The sequence below is a fragment of the Erpetoichthys calabaricus genome, chromosome 9, assembly GCF_900747795.2.
Source record: "Erpetoichthys calabaricus chromosome 9, fErpCal1.3, whole genome shotgun sequence".
Classification (NCBI taxonomy): domain Eukaryota; kingdom Metazoa; phylum Chordata; class Cladistia; order Polypteriformes; family Polypteridae; genus Erpetoichthys; species Erpetoichthys calabaricus.
The window spans coordinates 76,390,926-76,416,549 of record NC_041402.2 but is presented as its reverse complement, the minus strand read 5'-3'; the positions used below and the strand labels follow the sequence as shown (position 1 = coordinate 76,416,549).

The 25,624-nt window shown below is 38.8% G+C and overlaps 1 protein-coding gene across 1 annotated transcript in view; it reads right to left on the bottom strand.

Moving 5' to 3' along the window:
- ap1g1 (adaptor related protein complex 1 subunit gamma 1) overlaps nt 1-25,624 on the bottom strand; it is a 207,609-nt gene that overhangs the window by 158,483 nt on the left and 23,502 nt on the right. Inside the window, exons 2-3 of the mRNA XM_028809775.2 lie at nt 6,919-7,122; nt 6,701-6,825 (exon numbers count right to left, since the gene is read on the bottom strand). Coding sequence (XP_028665608.1) covers nt 6,701-6,825; nt 6,919-7,119 — 326 coding nt within the window. The 5' untranslated portion in view covers nt 7,120-7,122. The remainder of the gene's footprint in view (nt 1-6,700; nt 6,826-6,918; nt 7,123-25,624) is intronic.

The following is a 25,624-nucleotide window of genomic DNA, read 5'->3' as shown; positions in this document are numbered from 1 at the left end:
AATAATGAAAACATGTAATTAACAATACATAGTGAGAGCATGAAATTAACAAATTAACGGTGGTGTGTTTTAAACTTTACATAACATCTTAGTTGAGTGTCCATATATTTGTTATATGTGTATAGCAGAGCGAGATGTTGCGGAATGTTCCCAACTTTCGGATATCAGCATGCTTAGTCATAGATTTGGGGTTGAGGTGGGAGTAACGGAATGATGACCCCTGCCCCCCAGAAGGATATGAATACAGTAAAACCCTGCTTAATGCTGCTCTATTTAACGCTGTTCCTGTATTACGCAATTTATTTTTCAAATTCTAATTTTTCATTGATTCACTCTGTAGTCACATAAATGTGCGGTTTTCGGCGAAAATGTTGGTTTTCACCACAATCCGACGACATCATTAGATACTCGCATGCAGTCTCGTGGCACATTTGACATCAGTGCAGTACAGTATATTACGTATGCCTGCTATGTCACTGTTCATTTATGATTGGTCATCAACATTATTATGTAAGGATATAAACATAACATTCTATTTTACTGTAATAAATAATAAATAAATAAGCGATCTTCAGCTCTCTCTGGATCGGTTCGCAGCCGAGTGTGAAGCGGCTGGGATGAGAATCAGCACCTCCAAATCCGAGACCATGGTCCTCAGCCTGAAAAGGGTGGAGTGCCCTCTCAGGGTTGGTAGCGAGATCCTGCCCCAAGTGGAGGAGTTCAAGTATCTCGGGGTCTTGTTCACGAGTGAGGGAAGAATGGAGCGTGAGATCGACAGGCGGATCGGTGCGGCATCCGCAGTAATGCGGGCGTTGCATCGGTCTGTCCTGGTGAAAAAGGAGCTGAGCCACAAGGCGAAGCTCTCAATTTACCAGTCGATCTATGTTCCTACCCTCACCTATGGTCATGAGCTATGGGTAGTGACCGAAAGAACGAGATCGCGAATACAAGCGGCTGAAATGAGTTTCCTCCGCAGGGTGTCTGGGCTCTCCCTTAAAGATAGGGTAAGAAGGTCAGTCATCTGGAAGGAACTCAGAGAAGAGCCGCTGCTCCTCCGCATCGAGAGGAGTCAGATGAGGTGGCTCGGGCATCTGATCAGGATGCCTCCTGGACGCCTCCCTGGTGAGGTGTTCCGGGCACGTCTAACCGGGAGGAGGCCCCGGGGAAGACCCAGGACACGTTGGAGGGACTATGTCTCTCAACTGACCTGGGAACACCTTGGGATTCTTCCGGAAGAGCTAGAAGAAGTGGCCCGGGAGAGGGAAGTCTGGGCATCTCTGCTCAAGCTGCTGCCCCCGCAACCTGACCTCGGATAAGCGGGAGACAATGGATGGATGGATGGATGGATGTAATAAATAATTATCCCTTTTTAGTTTTAAAATGAGTGGTTGCAAAGGAAAAGAAAGAAGAAAAAGCATTTCACTGGAAACTGAAATGCAAGTGCTCAGATAATTAGATTCAGGTGAATGCCAAATTAGCGTTTCTGAAGATGAGGAACAAAAGGAACTTTCAATGGATTTTCTAAAAAAAAAAGTTTAGCCATTATTATGGAAATTATGGATCAGTTTAAACAAAATAATCCACATTTTTCTACAAGTTCAAAGGCAAGACGATTGCTTGCTAAACGACAGAGAAAAAGGCAGGCAACGTTAGATGACTTCTTCACAAAAAACAGTGTCAAATGAGGTAGAACCTTCCTCATCACAAAAATAAATTATTTACGTGAATATTTTTGATTTTCATGAATGATTTACGAATAAAAATTGATATTAGCAAAAAAACAAACTTTATTCTCTGTCCTGTTTCACCTATCACCATTATTTACATGTTAAAATGACCTAATTTCATGTAGCGCTGGGATTTCTTGGAACGTATCCCCCACATTAAGTGGGGTTTTACTGTATATACAAAAATACAAAACAGACAAAGATCGGGGGCTTTGCACAATATAAACTACTGAAGCAGCAGTGGGCCAATGGCATACAACCTTGTTTAATGGCAGTTGAACATCACATTGAAATCTGTTCATTAGATAAATGGGAGTATGACAAATTTGCTAGTCCATTTGACCCATCTACCCTAAGTTCAACTACAATTTAATAAAGGCATCATTCTTTTCTCAAAACTAATGTAGCCCAATGCCATTTAACCCTCTGCAGTGCCCATTAACACTAGAATTACCAGAGCCTACAAAAAAACTCGTAAATCCGTCCCACCTTAAATCGCGTCTTAAATCCGTTTGCACCTCTCCGCCAGTCTTTTGTCATCTAAATGTGCTGATAAACACAAGCTACTAGCATCTAGCTATTCCATCCCCCCACCGACTTAGAACGAACTTCTCTTAGCTCATGCCTTGCCTTGCCTTGATTTGATTACAGTATCTGGGATTGAAGTGGAGTTTTAGAGTGGAAATAATATAGCGTTATTTGGAATACACGCATTTCATGTGTGTTCCGTTTCTATAGTAGTCTGTGCAAACACATTTTTAAAACAGAAACGTTTTTCATATTCTAATAGTAAATGACAAAATGTAGGCATAAACTATATAATGTATGAAGCCTGAAGTCCATATATCAAAGAAACACTTTCACAAAAGGTACAAATAAGAGAACACGTGCGCTTTTATTCAAAAATATAACTGCACAAAAAAAAAAAAAAGCCGCATCAGCATGCCACATTGACACTCTTACTACAACCGCCGCGGTGGCGTAATGGTATCAGCTCCTGACTGGGAATCAGAGGGTGGCGAGTTCGATCCCGCAAGGCTCCACTTCGAGAAGTGAACTGCTCTTATTCTTACAATTTTAGAACAACAACATAAATTTGATTTCAGTCTGTAACAGCCGGTGTAACTTATGATACTGGTAAAGGTTAGCTTTTTTTTTTTTTTTTTTTTAATTCACTTTTCATTCTCGCAGTCGCATTCAGAATCAATCCATAAAACCCCATCTGACATAAAGACGCGCTATAGGTCTGCAGTGTACCACGATGCATACTACCGCCCCCCCCCAAAAAAAGGGTTCTGACACACAAATGCTGGCGAAGCTGCCTTCTTCGTATCTCACCGTCACTTGAAATCAGCAGTTCTTAGCATTGCACCACGCAAGCTGTTGTATCAACCACCAACTGTAACTTGCTTTCTTTATTCTTCGGTTATAGTCTTGAATAAAAGTGCACTTTTATTTATGTGAAAACAGCTGTGTCAGATGGGGTTGTATGGATTGATTCTGAATGCGACTGCGAGAATGAAAAGTGAATTAAAAAAAAAAAAAAATCTAACCTTTACCAGTATCATAAGTTACACCGGCTGTTACAGACTGAAATCAAATTTATGTTGTTATTCTAAAATTGTAAGAATAAGAGCAGTTCACTTCTCGAAGTGAAGCCGATCGGGATCGAACTCGCCACCCTCTGATTCCCAGTCAGGAGCTGATACCATTACGCCACTGCGGCGGTTGTAGTAAGAGTGTCAATGTGGCATGCTAACGCGGCTTTTTTTTTTTATGCAGTTATATTTTTGAATAAAAGCGCACGTGTTCTCTTATTTGTACCTTTTGTGAAAGTGTTTCTTTGATATATGGACTTCTGGCTTCATACGTTATATAGTTTATGCCTACATTTTGTCATTTACTATTAGAATATGAAAAACGTTTCTGTTTTAAAAATGTGTTTGCACAGACTACTATAGAAACGGAACACACATGAAATGCGTGTATTCCAAATAACGCTATATTATTTCCACTCTAAAACTCCACTTCAATCCCAGATACTGTAATCAAATCAAGGCAAGGCATGAGCTAGGAGAAGTTCGTTCTAAGTCGGTGGGGGGATGGAATAGCTGGCTGCTAGTAGTTTGTGTTTATCAGCACATTTAGATGACAAAAGACTCTGGCGGAGAGGTGCAAACGGATTTAAGACGCGATTTACGGTGGGACGGATTTACGAGTTTTTTCGTAGGCTCTGGTAATTCTAGTGTTAAATATCTAACTCCATTCACTAGATATGGGAATGTAGCAACTTTGTCTGTCAATTTGACCCATGTACCCAACATATATAACAAAGGCATCTGTCTTGCCACAAAGCCATGAAAATGCGGGCTTCCCTACATCACCTAACGCTTTACTATGTCCATGAAACATCAGAGTACATCTTACTCATTAGATATGACTGTGTGCCAAGTTTGTCATTGAGTTGGGCAAAACTGAACTGCTATTAAACAAAGGCACCTGTCTTATCGCAAAACTTTGAAAATTAAGTTGGTCCCATTTTAGTGAAGCACGTTAATATCTTTTTATGCTGCAGAATATTTTGATTGTCTCTTAATGGTGAATAAGTAACTGCTTTGCAGTTGCGTAAATAAACTGGCTGGAAGCAAATAAATTCAGGCTCGTGTGAAACAGTCACGTTCTCCCCATATCTCTACGGGCTTTACACCAGACCTCCTGAAGACTCACAGGTGAAGTAAATAGAGGGTCTAATGGTGCACCCCCGTTATGGATTAGTGCCACAGTCTGGGCTGATTGCCCATGGATGTTCACTAAATGCTGCTAGGGAAAACTCTGGTCCCCAAGACTTCCAGTTAGATCACAAACATGCAACAACAAGGTGGCAAATTAACTGATAACCAAAGCTTTAGCCCGCATATATGGAGTAGGATCGCTGTCTAAAATAACTCCATTGTTCCACCTTTGTTGCATATGGGTAGTAACAAAAACCAATTTGTTTCTTCTTCAATAGGGAATGTCTCGTGCATCCAATGACATATTTTTGACAGTTTATTCACACTTGAGAATTGTACTCATAATTTTCAGAAGCAAGCGTAACTTTCAGAAGCACAAGCGAAATTAACATGTGTGAAATGCAAATTGACTTTGAAATTATTACAAGTTATTTTTGACAGCGATCTTACTCCATAAAAAAACATTTGTTATAAAAAGTTACAGGTAATCTTCCATCACATATACAAAGCTGAACTACCAGAAAGCATACCTGAACTACCAGGTCTGAAAAGTGGTTGCTGAAAAGACTACTATTTGCATTTATAATTTGTCCATCCCTGACTAGCTTCACCGTTTGTCTATGAGAAACACTCAAATAAAAATTTCAATCTATTACATGCACAGCAATAAAAATTAACTTGACATAATGCCAAAACATGAATCAACACACAGAGACTGCCACATAAATAAACCACAGGTTAAATTACAGTACTTTATAAAGGTATGTCTTTGAGCAGTGGTAACAAACTAAATACATGCATTAAAACACTTCTGTGATTACAGCAAGTTATGTGTGGACTTAAAGCTAACATGTCATATTTATACAATCTTTTGGGTCAGAACTGAACAACAAAGTGTTCTCAGTATAAAAAATTCACTGTTGTAAAAGATTGGATGTAGGAAAGAAAATATTCCTTCATGTATGCACATACTGCATCTTACACTTTAAGCACTTCTTTTATGTTGTATTAAAACCTGAAGTGTCTAATGCCATGTCTTCTTTAAAAACTCAATTCTGAATTACCAACATAACACTTTAGGATAGTGATTCTTGATAAATGGCCCACAACATTTCCTAAAGGTATCTGTGCCTTATGGAAAAATAAGGTACTGAATTAAAGAAAAAATGTAATATAATTACAGTCTACAAATGTTTAAAATAAATGTTTATAATACATTTGTGTCCACAGCAGCATTTAAGTAAGGTTTAAAAAAAAAAAAAAATAAAGCAAAATCTTTACCACTTTATCACTCAGCTTTAACTATGCTATACCAGGATACATACTTCACAAAGAGGAGATACAAGGTTAAAAAGTTAATAGTTTTTGCATAGCAGAAATCGGTGCAGAATAGACCAGAATACAGGAAAATTACTGATGCAATACTATGGGACCTTGGTTAGCATTGTTAACTGGTTTCAGCAGTTATAGTGTTAAAACGTCATTAACAATATGTCAGTCTATTATTAAATTCAACCACAAAAAGCATCATTAATAGCATCCCAATGAAACTGCTGTAGCTTCCACTGCTAATTGAGACAAAACACAGCCTTTAGGTAAATTCTTAATTATCGTCAGCATAAATACAGAGGACATTATTCACTTTAGTATAGCAAGTAAAAACAGCACTAGTACAATTACATAAAATATACAAATCATTAGCCACTCACCAACGAGCCCAGTTTCAGTATCAACTGGTGGTGTTCCACTCAGGGGTGGCCAGCACAGTAGGCTCTAAAAAGGACAGATTAAGCTGTATGCATTTTTTCAGGTTCTCCTGCATTAGTCCACTAACTGATTTTAACAATCTATATAGCGTAAGAGTAATGGAACAATTAAAAAAAGCAAGAATTGTTAACAGATTGCAAACACTGCAAAATTGAGGGTACTTCATTTAAGCAGGGTTATGTAACTGTTACTGTGGGAAAGCTTAAGATCACAGGTCATATACACAGGCTGAATAGGCCCTGTACTTAATGCAACGTACGTGGTGTGATTTGTACATGTCAAAAAAAAAAAAAGAGAATGGCAAGATATTTAACCAACTTTTATTTTTATTATACGGCATTAACCTGAAAATGTACAAACCAGGTCCCATAGTACAAAGTGTGTGTTTTATTTTTATTCAAATAGAAGTGGAAGGAAATTAAAGCAAAACAATCCTATTTGAAAAAACTTCTGTGTAAAAAAGCAGTTTCTTACTTTTTAATACAATTTGTCATTAGCAGATGCACATCTTGCCTTTCATCCAATAGTAACATGGCACCCAAATATCCAATTCGTTTATCTGTAAACTTCTGAGATGCAATTAATTTGAGGCACTCCAACTGAAAAATAAAGAAAATTTATTAATACAAAAAATACACCTTGAAAACTGGTGTTGCTGTTATACAACAGAATTATAAATTATTTCATTTTACCTGGCCAAAATGTGCAGGGTATCCCAACATGTGCATATAAAGCAGCTTTGCAACATTTCTACAACGATATGTGTTGTCTTCTTCTCTGAAAGATGATCTAATAGCAGCACATTCTTTCTGAATCATCTCCCGTTCTTCTGCTTGTGTTCTGGCTGTCCGGATTGTCCGGATAAGCTCCCGTAACCTAATTGGAGCTGGCATGCTCTGCAATTAAATGTGGGGAAAAAATATACTATAATCTAGTATATAAGCATTACAATATCATTTTTATTATTAAGCATCCAATCATTAAACTATAAAATAAAATCAGTATAAGAAATCATTTATAAAAGAACTGAAAGAAGAAAAATACTCTAAAGATAAGCTTTATAAAGACTTTTTGGAGGTAAGATTAGACCTCATATGGATCTGCACTTTAACAAGGAGTTTCATTCTTGATGCAAAAGGGATTCAAAATAAATAATTTAACATTAAAATAAAAAGCTATCCACACAATCAGGAAAAAGGAGCAAATTGCAAACAAGACGTTTCTAGCTCAAGAATCAAACACAGGACTCTATAGGTAGCTTGCAATAACACTTACCCTGAAGATACAGAGACACACTGAAAAATATATTCAGTTATAAACATCTGAAATAAGAATATCATAATCCCACTTTAGCAAAAGACACATCCACTTTATGCAACTTTCCATGGAAATAGTTTGGAAAACACTGCTTAAAGCTACAGTAATGTTTACACAAAAATACTCAACCTTACTTGCACTATTTGTGTTTTATTGACTTGTGAATTAATGACAATGTCAAAGACTTGTAAAAGTGCAGTATCTTAAGAAAAATATAGATTTCACTAATGTGCATTCTATTGTTATTGTTTACAGCCATTTCATGACGTTTTAATGTGTAAAATCTCAAGGGGCTTTTGAACAAGTTAATGCCCCCAAGAACAACAGTTATCTTTATTAAGAAAAAAAACAAACACTTTATGACCTTCAATTTTTCTCTAAGCATCCACTCCAACCTGCAGTATTAAAAAGGTATCACACTGAAGTACAGTAATCCCTCCTCGATTGCGGGGGTTGCGTTCCAGAACACCCCACGAAAGGTGAAAATCCGCGAAGTAGAAACCGTATGTTTATATGGTTATTTTTATATTGTCATGCTTGGGTCACAGATTTGCACAGAAACACAGGAAGTTGTAGAGAGACAGGAACTTTATTCAAACACTACAAACAAACATTTGTCTCTTTTTCAAAATTTTAAACTGTGCTCCATGACAAGACAGAGATGACAGTTCCGTCTCACAATTAAAAGAATGCAAACATATCTTCCTCTTCAAAGGAGTGCACGTCAGGAGCAGAGAATGTCAGAGAGAGAGAGAGAAAAGCAAACAAATCAATAGGGCTGTTTGGCTTTTAAGTATGCGAAGCACCGCGGCACAAAGCAGTTACAATGAAAGCAGCAGCTCACACCCCCTCCGTCAGGAGCAGAGAATGTCACACAGAGAGAGAGAGAGAGAGAGAGAGAGAGAGAGAGAGAGAGAGAGAGAGACAGATAAAAACAAACAATCAAAAATAAATACGTGCCCTTCGAGCTTTTAAGTATACGAAGCACCGTGCAGCATGTCGCTTCACAAAGCAGCTGCAAAAAAGGGAGCAACGTGAAGGTAATCTTTCAGCATTTTTAGACGAGCGTCCGTATCGTCTAGGTGTGCGAACAGCCCTCCTGCTCACACCCCCTCCGTCAGGAGCAGAGAATGTCAGAGCAAGAGAGACAGAGAGAGAAAAGTAAGTTGGGTAGCTTCTCAGCCATCTGCCAATAGCGTCCCTTGTATGAAATCAACTGGGCAAACCAACTGAGGAAGCATGTACCAGAAATTAAAAGACCCATTGTCCGCAGAAATCTGCGAACCAGCAAAAAATACGTGATATATATTTAAACTAGGGGGCTCCGCCCCCTGCTCGCTTCGCTCGCCAACCCCTGGTGTTGGGAATGACAAAGAGCGTGATGTATGAATGAGATATAGAATAGTGTGACGGTGTAGATGATGCAAATAGAAAGCACCCAATAAAGTGTGTGGCACAGTGTAAAGGTTTATTTGAAAATTTCTTTGTACACGCCGTTTAAGTGTAAAAGGTAATTCCAGCTCAGAACTTGTAAGGTCATTTAAGATGGTTATTGTTGTGATCAGAGTCAAGTTTGTCAGAGCTTAGAAAGAGTTGTGTCTTTCCAGGAAGTAATGGAATGACTTGGGTATTTATGTTTTCCACATTAATATTTTTTGGACATAATATAGTGCGTTGTGTTAAAAGGGGCATTTGGTCTAATGAGATTGCTGTTCCAAATCTCTCTGTAACTAAGTCGTCGCAGATAAAGGCTTGAGGAATTGTAATAATATGTGGGTGAAGTCCATCTGTATTGGTGAGTGTACCATCTCTCAGTTGTAATAAGCAATTGTTATGATCTGGTTCTGGACATCGTATCTTTTTTACTAACTGTATCTTTTGAAAGCAATGCCAATTGTCTGCGTATTTTAAGGTGCACTGAACAATAGCTGAGTGAATGGCATCTGGAAGAATAGCTAATCACTGTCTAAAATCTCCTCCTCATAAAAGTACCTTTCCTCCAAATAGAATATTATTATTCATAAACGTTTGTTCATGCCATTGAACATTCATCAATAAGCAACATTTTTTCAAGACGGATGTCACGTGCAGTGCCACCGTTAATGTTCATAGTGGATTCCGATTTGTAGGATCTAATGTAGTTGATAAAGATTTCACTTTCAGGTACATCGTCAGTTATAAGCTTCTGTAGATATTCAGTATATGAATGTAAAGAAGGCAGTCTAATTTGACCCTTTTGACAACAACGTGTAAATGTATAACTTGTATTGCCAGTTGTTTCTTCAGGGAAGTGAACTAAATGACAATGATTGCAAATGACATTCATTAATCCGAATGAATTTTCCTGGTGTATGTTTTGCTTGTGCCGTTTGAAAGGCGCGTTGTTGCATGTGTAGTATTTGGGACGTGTTGTTTTGGAGCTGTAATCGATTTGCCTGTGCTGTGTGAGAAGCCCGTTGTAGCCTTCGCTGCCATTAACGTATGTCTGAGACGGGAGGTGTTTCGTTTTGAATCCGTGCCTGTTGCGATGCAGCACTTTGATTGATACGTTTGCGTCATGTGGATCTAGGATGTAGATTTGTGCATATTAAATGAACTATTGTAGGATCTAATGCAGTTCATAAAGTTTTTACTTTTAGGTACATCGTTAGTTAGAAGCTTTAGTTGAGCTTTGCGTATTTGGAGTCGAGTCATTTTTTCTTTTAGAAATATGGATAAGTAATAAGGAGTATTGCACTCACTGTTAATATGGAGCCTTTTTTGCGGTTGAACGGTTAATAGTGCCTTATTGTAATGAGATCCACCTATGCTGCATAGCCGTCTATTTTGTTGTTTCTTTCGTGTTCGTGTGTTTGTTCCTGTTATCCTTTCCTTTTCGTTTTGTACTGCGTATTTTAAGGTGCACTGAACAATAGCTGAGTGCATGGCATCTGGAAGAATAGCTAATCACTGTCTAAAATCTCCTCCTCATAAAAGTACCTTTCCTTCAAATCGAATATTATTATTCATAAACGTTTGTAGAAGTTTATGAATGGTGTTGAGTAAGTGACTTCATGCCATTGAACATTCATCAATAAACAACATTTTTTCAAGACGGATGTCACGTGCAGTGCCACCGTTAATGTTCATAGTGGATACCGATTTGTAGGATCTAATGTAGTTGATAAAGATTTCACTTTCAGGTACATAGTCAGTTATAAGCCTCTGTAGATATTCAGTATATGAATGTAAAGAAGGCAGTCTAATTTGACCCTTTTGACAACAACGTGTAAATGTATAACTTGTATTGCCAGTTGTTTCTTCAGGGAAGTGAACTAAATGACAATGATTGCAAATGACATTCATTAATCCGAATGAATTTTACTGGTGTATGTTTTTCTTGTGCCGTTTGAGAGGCGCGTTGTTGCATGTGTAGTATTTGGGACGTGTTGTTTTGGAGCTGTAATCGATTTGCCTGTGCTGTGTGAGAAGCCCGTTGTAGCCTTCGCTGCCATTAACGTATGTCTGAGACGGGAGGTGTTTCGTTTTGAATCCGTGCCTGTTGCGATGCAGCACTTTGATTGATAGTTTGCGTCATGTGGATCTAGGATGTAGATTTGTGCATATTTGCGTTGTTGATTTGTTTCAGGGTGCACTGTTCCAATGCGATGCAGTATTTGTGCACATATGCGAAAGTAGTATGGGCCATTGCCTTTTGGTGGCCTGATATTTACTCCGGTATATGCAAAAGCAAATGAACCATTGTAGGATCTAATGCAGTTCATAAAGTTTTTACTTTTAGGTACATCGTTAGTTAGAAGCTTTAGTTGAGCTTTGCGTTTTTGGAGTCGAGACATTTTTTCTTTTAGAAATATGGATAAGTAATAAGGAGTATTGCACTCACTGTTAATATGGAGCCTTTTCTGCGGTTGAACGGTTAATAGTGCCTTATTGTAATGAGATCCACCTATGCTGCATAGCCGTCTATTTTGTTGTTTCTTTCGTTTTCGTGTGTTTGTTCCTGTTATCCTTTCCTTTTCGTTTTGTACCCGTGACCGTGTATTCATGACTTGTTTCTTTCTCAGCATGCGAAATATGGCTAAGTAATAAGAAGGATCGCAGTCACTGTTAATATGTTTCTTTTTCTGCAGTTGAACGGTTAATAGTGCTTTATTGTAAGGAGATCCACCAATGCTGACACCTATGCTGTCTAGTGTGAAGGTGTTGATGTTCACTTTAGAATATGTGGCTTTGGGTGTCACTTCTTATGGATGTGTGTGTGGGGGGGGGGGGGGGGTGGGGGTTGTTGTCGCGCGAGCGTCTTCTTTCTTTTTGTGTTCCTGTGTCTTGTTGAATCCCCCTCTTTGTGTGTGTCCCGTCCCTTGCTTGTAGGGTCTGTGGGGTGGTTTTGTGTTCTTTTTTTTGTGTTCCATGGGCTTGTTGAATCCCCCTCTTGGTGCGTGTCCCGTCCGGTGCCTGTAGGGGGGGGGGGGGGGTGCCTTGCTGTTGTGCGCGAGCCTCTTTTTTTTTTTTTTTGGGTCTAGTTTCGTGTGCAATGTGTTTCGTGTGCAATGTGTTTCGTGCTTTGCTTGCGTTTGAATACTTTTTTATGTGCCGTTTCCTTTTTTCGGTGCTCTTTGCGCCTCATTTCTCAATTTTTCCTGTGCTCACTCCTTTTTTCTGTGGTCTTGTCCGCCTCTCGCGGCCCCTCATCCGCCTCTCTCGCCCTCTTCTATCCGCCTTTCTCGGCTCCTCAGCCGACCCTCACGGACTCTTTTTGCGCCTGCGCAGTACGTCTTTTTGCAGCTACGGCCCATTGCCGGATGTGCCTGCGTCCATCATCCGGTTTAGCATTCTCGGTTAGTAATATGGATATGCTTACATATAAAATCCGTGATATGAGTGAAGCCATGAAAGTCGAAGCACGATATAGCGAGGGATTACTGTATAACTAGAAACTAGCAGTACGATACTTACTGTAGTTGCATTACTTTGAACACTACTATGCAACATTACCAAATTTCTTACACTGTTATTATTGTTCCATAACTCGCACAAAAATATAATTTGAGTTTTTGGCTCAAAACAACTTACATTGTAATAAGGTATAGAACTTTCTGTTCAGTAAAAGTGGTACTCTTATACTTTTCAAATGTAGGGAAGCCGGCTGGTGTGTGGATCTCAAGCATCTATAGGGTTTCTGATACACTTCTCTGAAAGGTGATTATTATCTTTTAACCACCAAAACTTTTAATATCCATTATTTGATTTTTAAAGCTGTTGTCGTGTTTTGACTACCACATTTGCACTGTGGACTGCCCAGGTGTCGATTTATACTATGGAAATTTGCTTCATTATATATACATATACAATATTTATTGTTACATATGTGTGTTACCTTTGTTTCTTATTTTATATAGAAGGTGTCAGTGAAGGGCAAAACTGAAAGGATTTCATAAAGACAGCTAAAAAACAAACAAGTAATCCTGATTTCAAAGGAATACCTTGTATTTTAATGTTTTACACTGATTTGCTGGTACAAGAGGTTACTCCTTTTCTCGGAAAAAAATTTTGTACACCTTTTCAAAGCTTTCTTTAACAGTAACTTAGTTACTAACTGAGTGACTGAAAAGCTTACTATTAATGAAGTCAACACCAAGGTCTGCCAGTTGAGTGATCAAATAGGGAGCTGCAGTATGGGAACAACTAGTCACTAGCTGAAGGCAGCTTTGGCACTTAAAAACCTAAAGACTCTGAATTTTTTGTTTTTGGCCATCATTTTTCATATGTACTAGATGGCTAATGTCTATGTACACATATATTTTCTTTCTGAAGCAGTGAGAAAAGTTAAAATTAGAGACTGCATAGCATGGTTTGTATTGTTTCTAGAAGTGTTTATATTGACTTGTAAGCTGGATCAAATACTACTTCTCACCGATCCAGATAAATAGTACCTCAGCTAAGTGGTAAACAAATCTTTTCTTTGATCCCAAAAAACTCTGAAATGTACACATGGTTATCATTTACTTAAAAATCTAAATTACATTGGACAGCAAAGTACATCAAGGGTTTTAATTCGTTAATGGAATAATATCTAAACTTGGTCCAAATAAGCACCTTCTCTTGTAGGTTGTTGCCTCAAATTATGCTCGTTAACAGATGTAAAAATATATACAGTGATCCCTCGCTATATCGCGCTTCGCCTTTCGTGGCTTCACTCCATCGCGGATTTTATATGTAAGCATATTTAAATATATATCGCGGATTTTTTGCTGGTTCGCGGATTTCTGCGGACAATGGGTCTTTTAATTTCTGGTACATGCTTCCTCAGTTGGTTTGCCCAGTTGATTTCATACAAGGGACGCTATTGGCAGATGGCTGAGAAGCTACCCAACTTACTTTTCTCTCTCTCTTGCTCTGACTTTCTCTGATCCTGATGTAGGGGGATTGAGCAGGGGGGCTGTTCGCACACCTAGACGATACGGACGCTCGTCTAAAAATGCTGAAAGATTATCTTCACGTTGCTATCTTTTGTGCAGCTGCTTCCTGAAACGACAAGCTGCATGGTGCTTCGCATACTTAAAAGCTCGAAGGGCACGTATTGATTTTCGATTGTTTGTGTTTCTCTGTCTCTCTCTATCTCTTTCTCTGCTCCTGACAGAGGGGGTGTGAGCTGCTGCCTTCAACAGCTTTGTGCCGCGGTGCTTCGCATACTTTAAAGCCAAACAGCCCTATTGATTTGTTTGCTTTCCTCTCTGTTTCTGACATGCTCTGCTCCTGACGCGCACTCCTTTGAAGAGGAAGATATGTTTGCATTCTTTTAATTGTGAGACAGAACTGTCATCTCTGTCTTGTCATGGAGCACAGTTTAAACTTTTGAAAAAGAGACAAATGTTTGTTTGCAGTGTTTGAATAATGTTCCTGTCTCTCTACAACCTCCTGTGTTTCTGCGCAAATCTGTGACCCAAGCATGACAATATAAAAATAACCATATAAACATATGGTTTCTACTTCGCGGATTTTCTTATTTCGCGGGTGGCTCTGGAACGCAACCCCCGCGATGGAGGAGGGATTACTGTATATATAAATTTAATCATACTCTTACTCATCAGTTACCAGCTTTACTGTGTGTAATCAAATATTCTAAACAAAGTTATTTCTAAAAGAAATTTAAACAAATCAATGTGTTTAAAACAATAAATAAATTGTTTTCTAAATATTTTATACTACAATTTACTTTGAAAAAATTGGTTACTTTAAGAAATGATTTGCAAATTAAATGGCTTTTTAAACCCATATCAACTCTTGAGCTTTTAAAAATTGTTATTATTAAACCAGTCAAACAAAAGAAATTGATAAATACATAAAAAAAAGACTCAAAACTTCCCAGAAAGTTAAACTGAAAATGGGAACATTGTACCTATAAGAATACCCAGGATGGAACAACTAAATTACAATGCAATTTTAACATGTAAAGAGAAATAATTCAGCCACAGCAGTACTTACAGGTAAAGCTTACAAATTAGTAGCTTTCACCCTCTAAAAGGATATAAGAAAAAGATACTTCTGCAATTGGACTGTGAAGTTAGAATTATTGTGAAGTCAGTGACCAGCTAATAACTGACTGAAAGGTCTGACAATTTACATGGGATAATTTAAGCTGAGAGCATGTGAAGAACCAAAAAACTGTTCAATCTGAAGGTGGCCGAAGAAATTTTTGGCTATGTAGAAGTATACATCCATTATTAATCAAAATAAGAGAACAAATAACATTTTTGTAATTTACAAAGTCACTATCTGCATCGAACGTCATCTCAGCATGAATAGAAGAGACATATTGCAATCATATTTCAAGTGTGAAAACTATCCCACATCTCAAAATAAAAGATTTAAACAAGGTAACTAAAGAAGGTCAGCTATCAAAATTAGAGAACAAGTTGTTCCAGTTAACAGCTGGTTCTAATCTGACCAGGTCATGAAATACAAGGCAACATTAGTAGGAATTTTACAAGATGGTAAGCTGCTCTTGGGTAACTTGAAATGCTACATCATCAGGTTGTTCAGATGAAGGCTGATGGGATGACCCTCTCAGCCACTGGAAGAGAAGTTAGTCGCTCCAAGAGTGTAATTTCCTGAATGATGAAGCTGCACAAAGTGCAAAGTCATTCAAATCCACAAAAAAAGACCCTGGTTGCCCATGTAAGGTCAGTACATGAGAAAACAGGATAATCCAAAGACTCTCAATGGGGGACTGGTTCAAAACTGCCGCTGGAACTATGCACCAATTCAATGTAGAACAGCACAGGACTTTGTCTCGACCAACAGTTTTTTGTTGTCTGATAAAAATGGGACTGAAGGCAAAGCTTGAAAGAAACCAGCTTTCATAAATTGTTGTCTATTTTTGATTGCTAGTGAATCGGCACATTATGTCCTTGCAAAGCATTATTTTACAAGATGATGCAATTACTAACTTTTACAGATGTTAGAAGGTCTTCTGCATGCAGTTTTTGTTCTGGCTTGTAAAAAACTGCTGATCTTACAGCTGTATTTGAAAAAAAATTAAAATGCTTGAAATCTGCAACTTTTGTAAAAGTGCATATTACTATAGAATTCCAGAAGTACAGTGAATGCAATTGAGGATTGTACCCTGTCTAGCTTTATGTTTTGTCTAGGTCAGTGCTTCCCTTGAGAGGGAAAACTGAAATAATTATTTAAAAATTATTTAAAAAAATTTTATCAAGGAAGGTATATCACTTTTAAGGACTGCAGTTGCTAAAATCTCACCACTCCTCAGTCACTAAAGTGTGAAAGTTTTCACTAACCTTTAATTGATATTGAAAAAAATCAGTGTGCAAAAGCCAGTATCGCAGTGTTTAGCACTTTTATTCAATTATCTGCAACTTCTTCTGAAAGTCAAAATCTTCACCCCTCTTTCTAAGTGTCGCTATATTTAACCAGCTCATGTTGCCTGGCAGTGATTAGAATGACAAATAAAAATGGAACAGGTTGGGTTAGCTCTGTCGTATGGAAATTGTTGTGTTTTATTCCAGATGACAGTTCATGAGGAACAAAATCTAAAGATAAAACACATTATTGTTTATGATGAGGATATCTCAGAATTACCAGCACCTGTAATGTGCTCTCCCACCTCTTGGGATAAGCAGGTCCCCACTAAGCAAAGTTCCATAAAATGTTTGCTGTTCTGAATAAGTGAACAGGTAGCAGGTGGAAAGAGATAGCAGGTGTAAACAGATAACAGCTGCAGTGACTTACTGTATCACAAAACACACTTTCATCTACTCAACTTGTGTCCTAAGGATACTTATACTTGGTCAGTGGTGAAATGGCTACACTAAACCACTAATTCACACCAAAAGTGAAATATCTGTGGAGCATAAGCCCTCACCCATTCATTTCATACCGCTTCCATTATTTAAGATGGAATAAAAATAGGAACCTTAGTAGTTTTCTTTTTCGTGATTATTTAATGTTTGTGTATTAGTCATGGAGGTAAACTGAATACTGGCTTTTTTCTATTATTTTTGCAAAACAGGTGAAATGAGCATCCTTATTACAGTACTGGATATTCAACATATAGGGACATCCATCCATCCATTTTCCAACCCGCTGAATCCGAACACAGGGTCACGGGGGTCTGCTGGAGCCAATCCCAGCCAACACAGGGCACAAGGCAGGAACCAATCCCAGGCAGGGTGCCAACCCACCGCAGGACACAAACAAACACATCCACACACCAAGCACACACTCGGGCCAACTTGGAATCGCCAATCCACCTAACCTGCTTGTCTTTGGACTGTGGGAGGAAACCGGAGCGCCCGGAGGAAACCCACGCAGACACGGGGAGAACATGCAAACTCCACGCAGGGAGGACCCGGGAAGCGAACCCAGGTCCCCAGATCTCTCAACTGTGAGGCAGCAGCGCTACCCACTGCGCCACCGTGCCGCCCATATAGGAACATTCACATATGAATAACATTTATAAACACTGTGGTGACCTGATGGTGCGAGAGATGGAGAAATGGATTTAGCACTCTGATAATTGAATCTGTTATGATTACTGAAGTCAAATATATAACCATATTACTTGGTGAGCAGAGTCTAATAATCTATATTTATAATTCTCTAAGCCGCCGCCAGAATGGGCAAGACACCCATGAAAGCACGCAGGAAGAAGCCATGACCACACCCATGAAAGCACGCAGGAAGGAGCCACACCCACCAACTCCAAGACCATTGGATACGATGAAAACTTGCAGAGCCACGCATACCAACTCGGACACGACGCCTCGGAAAACGCCGTCATTTCTCAGCTCTGAGCCACGATGACTTTTCAGTTACGACGCACGACCGCATGCAACATCGCAAATTGTTTTACACGCTACATACAGCAATTCGCATCTGCGACAAACATGCGTCTTCTTAGATGGTCCTGCAGGAACATGGAAAACGTTTCCCCGCCCACCAACACTCTTTATTCCCCGGCCCGCATCCACCTCATCCGCGATAAACATGCATCTTCTTAGATGGTCCTGCAGGAACACTGAAAACGTTACTCCGCCCACCAACACTCCTTATTCCCCGGCCCGCGTCCACCCTCACTCTCTAGGCATTCCCACTGCCTGCTCATGTGCCCGGACGCAACAACTCACCAACCACCCCGTAAGTCGCTTTCGTCTGTGTAGGAGTCCACATGCACCTCTGAGCCACATTGACTTTTCAATATTCTTTTCGGTTATGATGCGTGCACCACCATCGCAAACTGTTTTACACGCCATGGTCTTAGAGTTGGTGGGCGGTTCTCTGCGAGTTGCTCTTGCGAGCGCGCACATGACCAGGTGGTGTGTATGCTTTGAGAACGAGGGTGGACGCGGCAGGACCATGTAAGAAGAGGCATGTTTGTCGCGGATGTGAATTGCTGAATGCAGCTTCTAAAACAGTTTGCGAGGGGTATCCAATGGGTTGCTTAAAACAATCCTTTAAAACTGAGGTTAAAACACAATGAAGGAAGCAGTCTTTAAAAATCAATAAGCCCTGTGCCTCTGTTTCATTAGCGTCTTGCCTGCTTCACCGATGCAGGCCCTGCAACAGTCGAGACGCTCTCTCAGCAGCTGACCTTCTCTGTGCCTGACTCCACTATAGGCTGCAACAAAATTATGAAAGTACGGGTGCATTTGTTTCACACAAGCTGTGTGTGTGGGTGGGTTGGTGTTAGTTAGTTAATTAGTTACTCGAAGGATTTCAAGATTTAATATGCACAAGCGGTAACACTGCAAAAGCAGCCCAAACCAGAAAAGACGGCTGGCAAAAAGTGGCCGACAAATTAAACGCGTGTGCATTGTACTTACTGAAAGAAGCGTTATGGATTTTGCAAATGTTAATTTTTTTCCCTCTGCTTAAAAACATTTAAAATGCGGCGTGATTATGTGGCGTATACTACACCGCGGGTTGGTATGCAGCGTGTAAAACAGTTTGTTTGTCGCGGATAATTTGTCTTTTACTATTACACGAAGACAATTTCCTGTTAATACTTTGTTACATTTATATAGCGGTGTTCTCAGTATTCAAAGCGCTATCCACACAGGGAGGAACCGGGAAGCGAAACCACAGTCTTCCACAGTCTCCTTACTGCAAAGCAGCAGCACTACTACAGCGCCACAAGGCAGTTAAAGAATACACCGGGCTCGATTTTGTTTTCACTTCTGTTTACAGAGATCGGGTCGTAGATAGCATTGTTGCAATGTTACTTTTCTTGGTGGCTTATTACATTACGGATGTTTCACATGTTCATTTTTTTCCCCTGTGCTTAGAAGACATTAAAAAAGTGTTTCTCAACTATGACTCCGGAACATCTCAGTACGCAAGCTATATTAAGCTTCAACAAAGAAGACTCGCTACACCTTAATCTACAAGTACTGACATCTATCCCTACCGACGAAGTAACTTTCACCAGCGTGGCCTTCTTCGTCACAGACAATCCCACTTTCAGTCACGGACAATTACCCTAAGTTCTTGTCAATAAGCCGCGGCTTATCTAAGGAAAAAAGTTGTGAAAATGAAAAAATAGAATATCGGCTTATACATAAGTCCGGCTTATACATCCATCGCGGGGGTTGCATTCCAGAGCCACCCGCGAAATAAGAATATCCGCGAAGTAGAAACCATATGTTTATATGGTTATTTTTATATTGTCATGCTTGGGTCACAGATTTGCGCAGAAACACAGGAGGTTGTAGAGAGACAGGAACATTATTCAAACACTGCAAACAAACATTTGTCTCTTTTTCAAAAGTTTAAACTGTGCTCCATGACAAGACAGAGATGACAGTTCCGTCTCACAATTAAAAGAATGCAAACATATCTTCCTCTTCAAAGCAGTGAAGCAAACAAATCAATATGTCTGTTTGGCTTTTAAGTATGCGAAGCACCGCGGCACAAAGCTGTTGAAGGCGGCAGCTCACACCCCCTCCGTCAGGAGCAGACAAAGAGAGAGAGAGGGAGAGTTTGTTTTTCAGTCAAAAATCAATACGTGCCCTTCGAGCTTTTAAGTATGCGAAGCACTGTGCAGCATGTCTTTTCAGGAATCAGCTTTACAAAAGATAGCAACGTGAAGATAATCTTTCAGCATTTTTAGACGAGCGTCCGTATCGTCTAGGTGTGCAAACAGCCCCCCTGCTCAATCCCCATACGTCAGGATCACAGATAGTCAGCGCAAGAGAGAGAGAACAGTAAGCCGGGTAGCTTCTCAGCCATCTGCCAATAGCGTCCCTTGTATGAAATCAACTGGGCAAACCAACTGAGGAAGCATGTACCAGAAATTAAAAGACCCATTGTCCGCAGAAATCCGCGATATATATTTAAATATGCTTACATATAAAATCACAATTTAAATGCCCGCTACGCGCTCGTGTTGACTCGGCGACGCCCAGAGCAGAAAGAACGCGCTCCGGCCGCTCCAACCGCGCCATGCGGGGAGTGAGAGAGACGGCAATATCTCACACTCTCTCCCCCCTTAAAGAAATTAAATGGGCGCGAGTGAGACCACTGACCTCCCTCCCTTCTATTAGTTATAGGTTATAGTACGTTCGGCTTATCCATGAGTCCGGCTTATCTATGATACGATTTTATTTTAAAAATTCGTATGATTTTTGGTCTCCGGCTAATACATGAGTCCGGCTTATAGACAAGAACTTAGGGTATATGTTGCTCTCTCCAGAGGTCTATCTTTTCATTCACTCACAGTGGTATCCACAAACCCACCCCATTTGGACAACTGTGTTGTTCAGGAAGTGTTCACCTATCAATACATAATTATGCGGCATATGCTACGCTGCGGGTAGGCTAGTAGTATAATAAAATATCAATTTGCATGATCTTATAAAGCCATATTTTAATAGGGAGATGACATTTCACTGTTTCATTTGGATTGAAAGTGAAAGCTTTCAACTTAACCTCCCTCCTAAGAATTTCTAGCGCTTTCTTACAGATTCTCCCCTGGCATCAACTCCTTTAAAGCCAACATCTATTCTAAACAACAAAGAATGTTTAAAGAAATACTGAAATACTGAATTGTTCTTCATTTGGGGAGTTTGATTTCAGAAAGGTAGCTATAATGTTAGGACAGAATTAAAAAATAAAAAAAAAGGCAGAGACTGGGGAAAAAGCATATGACATTTGTGACATTTAAAACTTAACTTGACTACCCATTAAATATTACTCTTTAGTAAATGTTATTAGCCAACTTATGATGAAAACATGTATCTCACGAAACAGCAAATGCAAACTTCACAAAGAGATTTCTGTGAAAAGCCTGATTTGAAATGTTTTGACAAAAGAGTTTGTATAAATGAGAATATGAATTATACTGTAATTCACTAATTCATACAGCAATGACATAATGTTTGAAATTTTAATATATTATTTTTCAGTAATTGCACAAAAATGTCAAAACATTAAAAATTTAGTATGTACACATGGTAAGATAAATCAGGTAGTTCATTCTTATTAACTCCTACACTGTAACACCAGAGTAACTGAGAACATTATTAATGAATTACTTGGAAAGCAGTACACAAGCTTCTTTTACCACTTTTTACTCACAGGAACCTGCGCTTAATTCCACCACCATTCTGTTTTACTGCAATTTTTGTAGTAAGCTGTACACTGCTATGTTATTGATAGTATAACTGCGTGTCTCATAATATACGATCATAATTACTACAGTTGCAACTTTAACTCCAGTGCAATTCCTTCTTGTCTCAGTCCTGTACACTTGTTGCGATTGACCTCTCTGTTTCACTCGCTCAACACCTTTTCAAACTCAGTCACTCTCCAGTCACTATACAGGTTAATTTTTCAGCCCAAAAAGGATACATCTGACCACTGTAAATCTTTAACAAAACCTTGGTACTGTATAGCACAAAATGGGCTGCTGAAAAAGCTACAATCACTGGGTTTCTTTCTAAAAACCTACCCCAGTCCGTAAACTGTAAACATCTGAACAATATAAGCAAAGCAACATCTTGATGGTTAGCAAAATTTAATGACTTTGTTAAGGCAACATTAACAGTAACTTTTTAAAAATTGACATCTTAAGAATAATTTCTGATTCAGTATTAAGGTCTATAAATATTTTCTGATTTGGCGTGTTTGGCATTTATAATTACAGAGGAATTTTACATTACTTTAGTTACTAATTTAGACGTGCAGTCAAAACAAACACTGTGAAGCCTGACCTCTGTGTCTGTTAGTATTGGAGTCATTAGGCATGTTCAGGTGTGTTGACTAAAGAAACTTTAATCTCATGTGTCTCTTCACTATCTACAGCAAAAATATCTTGCTTACTGGGAGTTCTTTCCAACTCCTTTTAATTGGGAGTGACAGGAGACCATTTAGCTTGAATGCACATTCAAAAGTTAATCTTTTCGTGGATGCTGCTGCCAATTCTTTGAACTTTACATTTACTCAGATTGTATCATCGTAGCAGTGACCAACAGGGACTACATAAAGCCAGCAGCAATGCATTGTTCACGTTTACCACTAGTCCAGCAATGTATAAGTATCAATGTAAAATCTGGTTTTAAAGCATGGATTTTCACTTTCAACATGTTAGGTTTAATTTAACATACGTAATGTGATCTCCACAGATTTATGTCACACATTTCTATACTTAACAGGGGAGATTTGGGTAGACTTTTCAGCCATAGACAGTTTATCCATTGTAACCAGAGGCTGGCTATTGGCTTGTCAAGCAATTCTCTTTGTTATTTAAATAACCAGCCTTACATTAAGCTCAGCCTTACATTGAGCTCAGCTTTCAAGAGGCCATGGACTGGTTTAGAAATGTCACAGAGTGAATCATCTCATTGTTCCCAACCATATTTATGCTAAATTCATACTCGGTTATCTCCACTTGTGTAATATAAGCATCTGACCCTTCAAGAAGATCTTTTGATTATATCAGTATAATACTTTTGTTTCAATAATTTCATTGATTATAAAACTAAACCTGTGCATGGCTATTCTGATAAAATAAAATGCTATTCTGCAAATTTGGGAACAACCTTTCCTCAACTTCTGCCTAACTTGTTTCTATAAATACAAAACACTTCCACTGAAAAATTTCTATAAAGAAAAAATATGCCTGCTTCTCAATATTTTTACTAATTCCTCAATGTAAGCGGCAATGCACTGTATCAGTGTGTGCTCCTAACCTCTCTCTCTCAATGTAAGTTTTAAAGGACAACTTCTCATCAATCCACATACCAAGTTAGTTATATTTAAGAGCCACAAGTCATCACAGTTAATATGTGTTTAAACGCCAAAAACACACAAATATAGGTTTACCTCGAATTTAAAAATCAATTTTAAGCCTATAGTCAGGCTCTGGGGACTATTTTGATTGCCATATTCAAAATTATACATTGCTAGATTTACAACTGGAGCACATGCATATGAAAACAACATCAACATAAAGATGAATCTTACAATTATCCAACTTGATAGCCTTGAGAAACACCCCTTTTATTGCAATAAAATGCAGACTGCATATTACCACAAACAAAAAAGTTACACTACTCGGGTTGTTGTAAAACCAGTTACAGGCTTTCTCATCAAGACCAATGCCAACCAGACTTCCAGACAAAAGGTTGTGGTTGAGTGTATCAAAATCCTTTACGAAATCAATAAAAAAACAACACAATACTCTGATTGCTCATACAGCCCACAATATCATTTATGAATAACATGGATGTTGTAGTGGTGCTATAACTTGAACTAAATGCTATTACTTAAAACATTATTTGAACATAGAAAGGAGCAAATTTAAGTATTTATCAGCTGTTACGTGTATAAGCATTTAGCTAGGCAAGAAAGATTAGAAATTGGCTCATAATTAGTTAAGTCTTTGTGATTTTTACTTGTATGTAAGGAAATAATAAACTACTTTCCAAAACCTAGGGATAAGTCCTAATTTGAGTGTCAGGTTAAAAATAAGCAAGCAGTTCAGTTATAATTGCTGCAGCAAAAAACAAAAGCCCAGAGTAAAACCAAGCATGACCACAGGTTGATTTTTTTCTTTTTCTTTTTTTTTTTTTTTACTATCGAAAGGAAAACCTTAAATACTTCATCTTTTATGCACAGCCTTAATGTGCATTTGCAATCTTAATCACAGGTATTTAATGTGGCAAGACTAATTGTTTGCAGCTCATGTAGCAATTCTGATTGGACAGACAGATCCAACAAAACTAATTTGTCAAATGGCTCCCCAAAACAGATGAGCATTAGTATTACACATTGCTAGCTTTTCTGTAATGGGACTAGCCTGTAAATTATCTGCTGAGGCAAAGAGGAAGAAGCCTTACATCTTAATCATAATTATTACACAATCATGCAGAAGTATTGGTATAGTTAAGTAGTGAAATTTAATAAAAGCTTGTCAACTTTACATGGCAAGATTATTTTAGAGAGAATTTCAGTAATTCAGAGGTAAACCATGGGCTAAGTCTATTTTTTATTTTTGGTTTCCTGAATAGTGCATATTTTCTTGCTAGAGAAATAAAAACAGTCATAAAATGTTAGCAACAGAACCTAAAAAAGGCATTTTCTGTATTTTGTGTCGGTAGCTGAGCCAGCACACATCTTATTCTGCTGTGAATATCCTGTAAACAGAGAGTAGTAAAGCAGGAATTTACCAGAGAGATGGATCATTAGCCTTTACATTAAAGAAAGTCAAGTTGGACAGCACGCACTGGTACAGTGCCACACCCACTACACGACAAATCAACTCAGGACCCCGGTTGGCCATCCCTCAGGTAGACATGCGGTCCAGTCCCACCCTCCGGAAATGACCCTCTATCTGCCACAGCCAGGTGTTACATGGGCAACCCCTTGGCCTGGTCCAGCCACTCGGGTTCCCAACAATGAGGATCTTACGAGCTGGATCACCCTCGGGGAAACGCGCCATATGGCCATAGTGCCGTAACTGACGCTCCTTCACAATGCAGGTAATGTGCCTCATTCGGGACTCCATGAGCAACCGTTCATTCAACACAAAGTCAAACCAACGGTACCCAAGGATTTTCCGGAGAGAGACAGTACCAAAGGAGTCCAGTTTTCATCTCAGGTCACATGATAGCATCCATGTCTAGCAACCATATAGCAAAAGAAAAGAGTGGAGTAGTAAAATGAGAAAAAGGAAACACATGAGTTATCCTGTGCAAGAAAAGCAACTTAAATGAATTCTGATGTTTTTATTTTGTCCTTTAGTTAAAACTAATACTTCCTGCCAGAGTTTGGACAGCAAGTGAACTTATGTTAAGTACAGCAGCTCACATTTTCAATTAGAAAAAGGAGAAACAAGAATTTCAAATTGCTGCTTAGTAAACAATAGGCTTATTAGCTAAACAGCAAAATTCTTCTATTTTACTTGTAAACTTGTTAAGAATGTTAGGCTTGAATCTTCTTGATAAGCATCTTTTGAACATTTAATAGATTTGGGACTTTTTTAAAGGTTTGTACTCTCTGTGTGTCACACAGTACAAGTTTTGGTAAGAACCAAGTACTAAATAATTAAAACGGTAATCC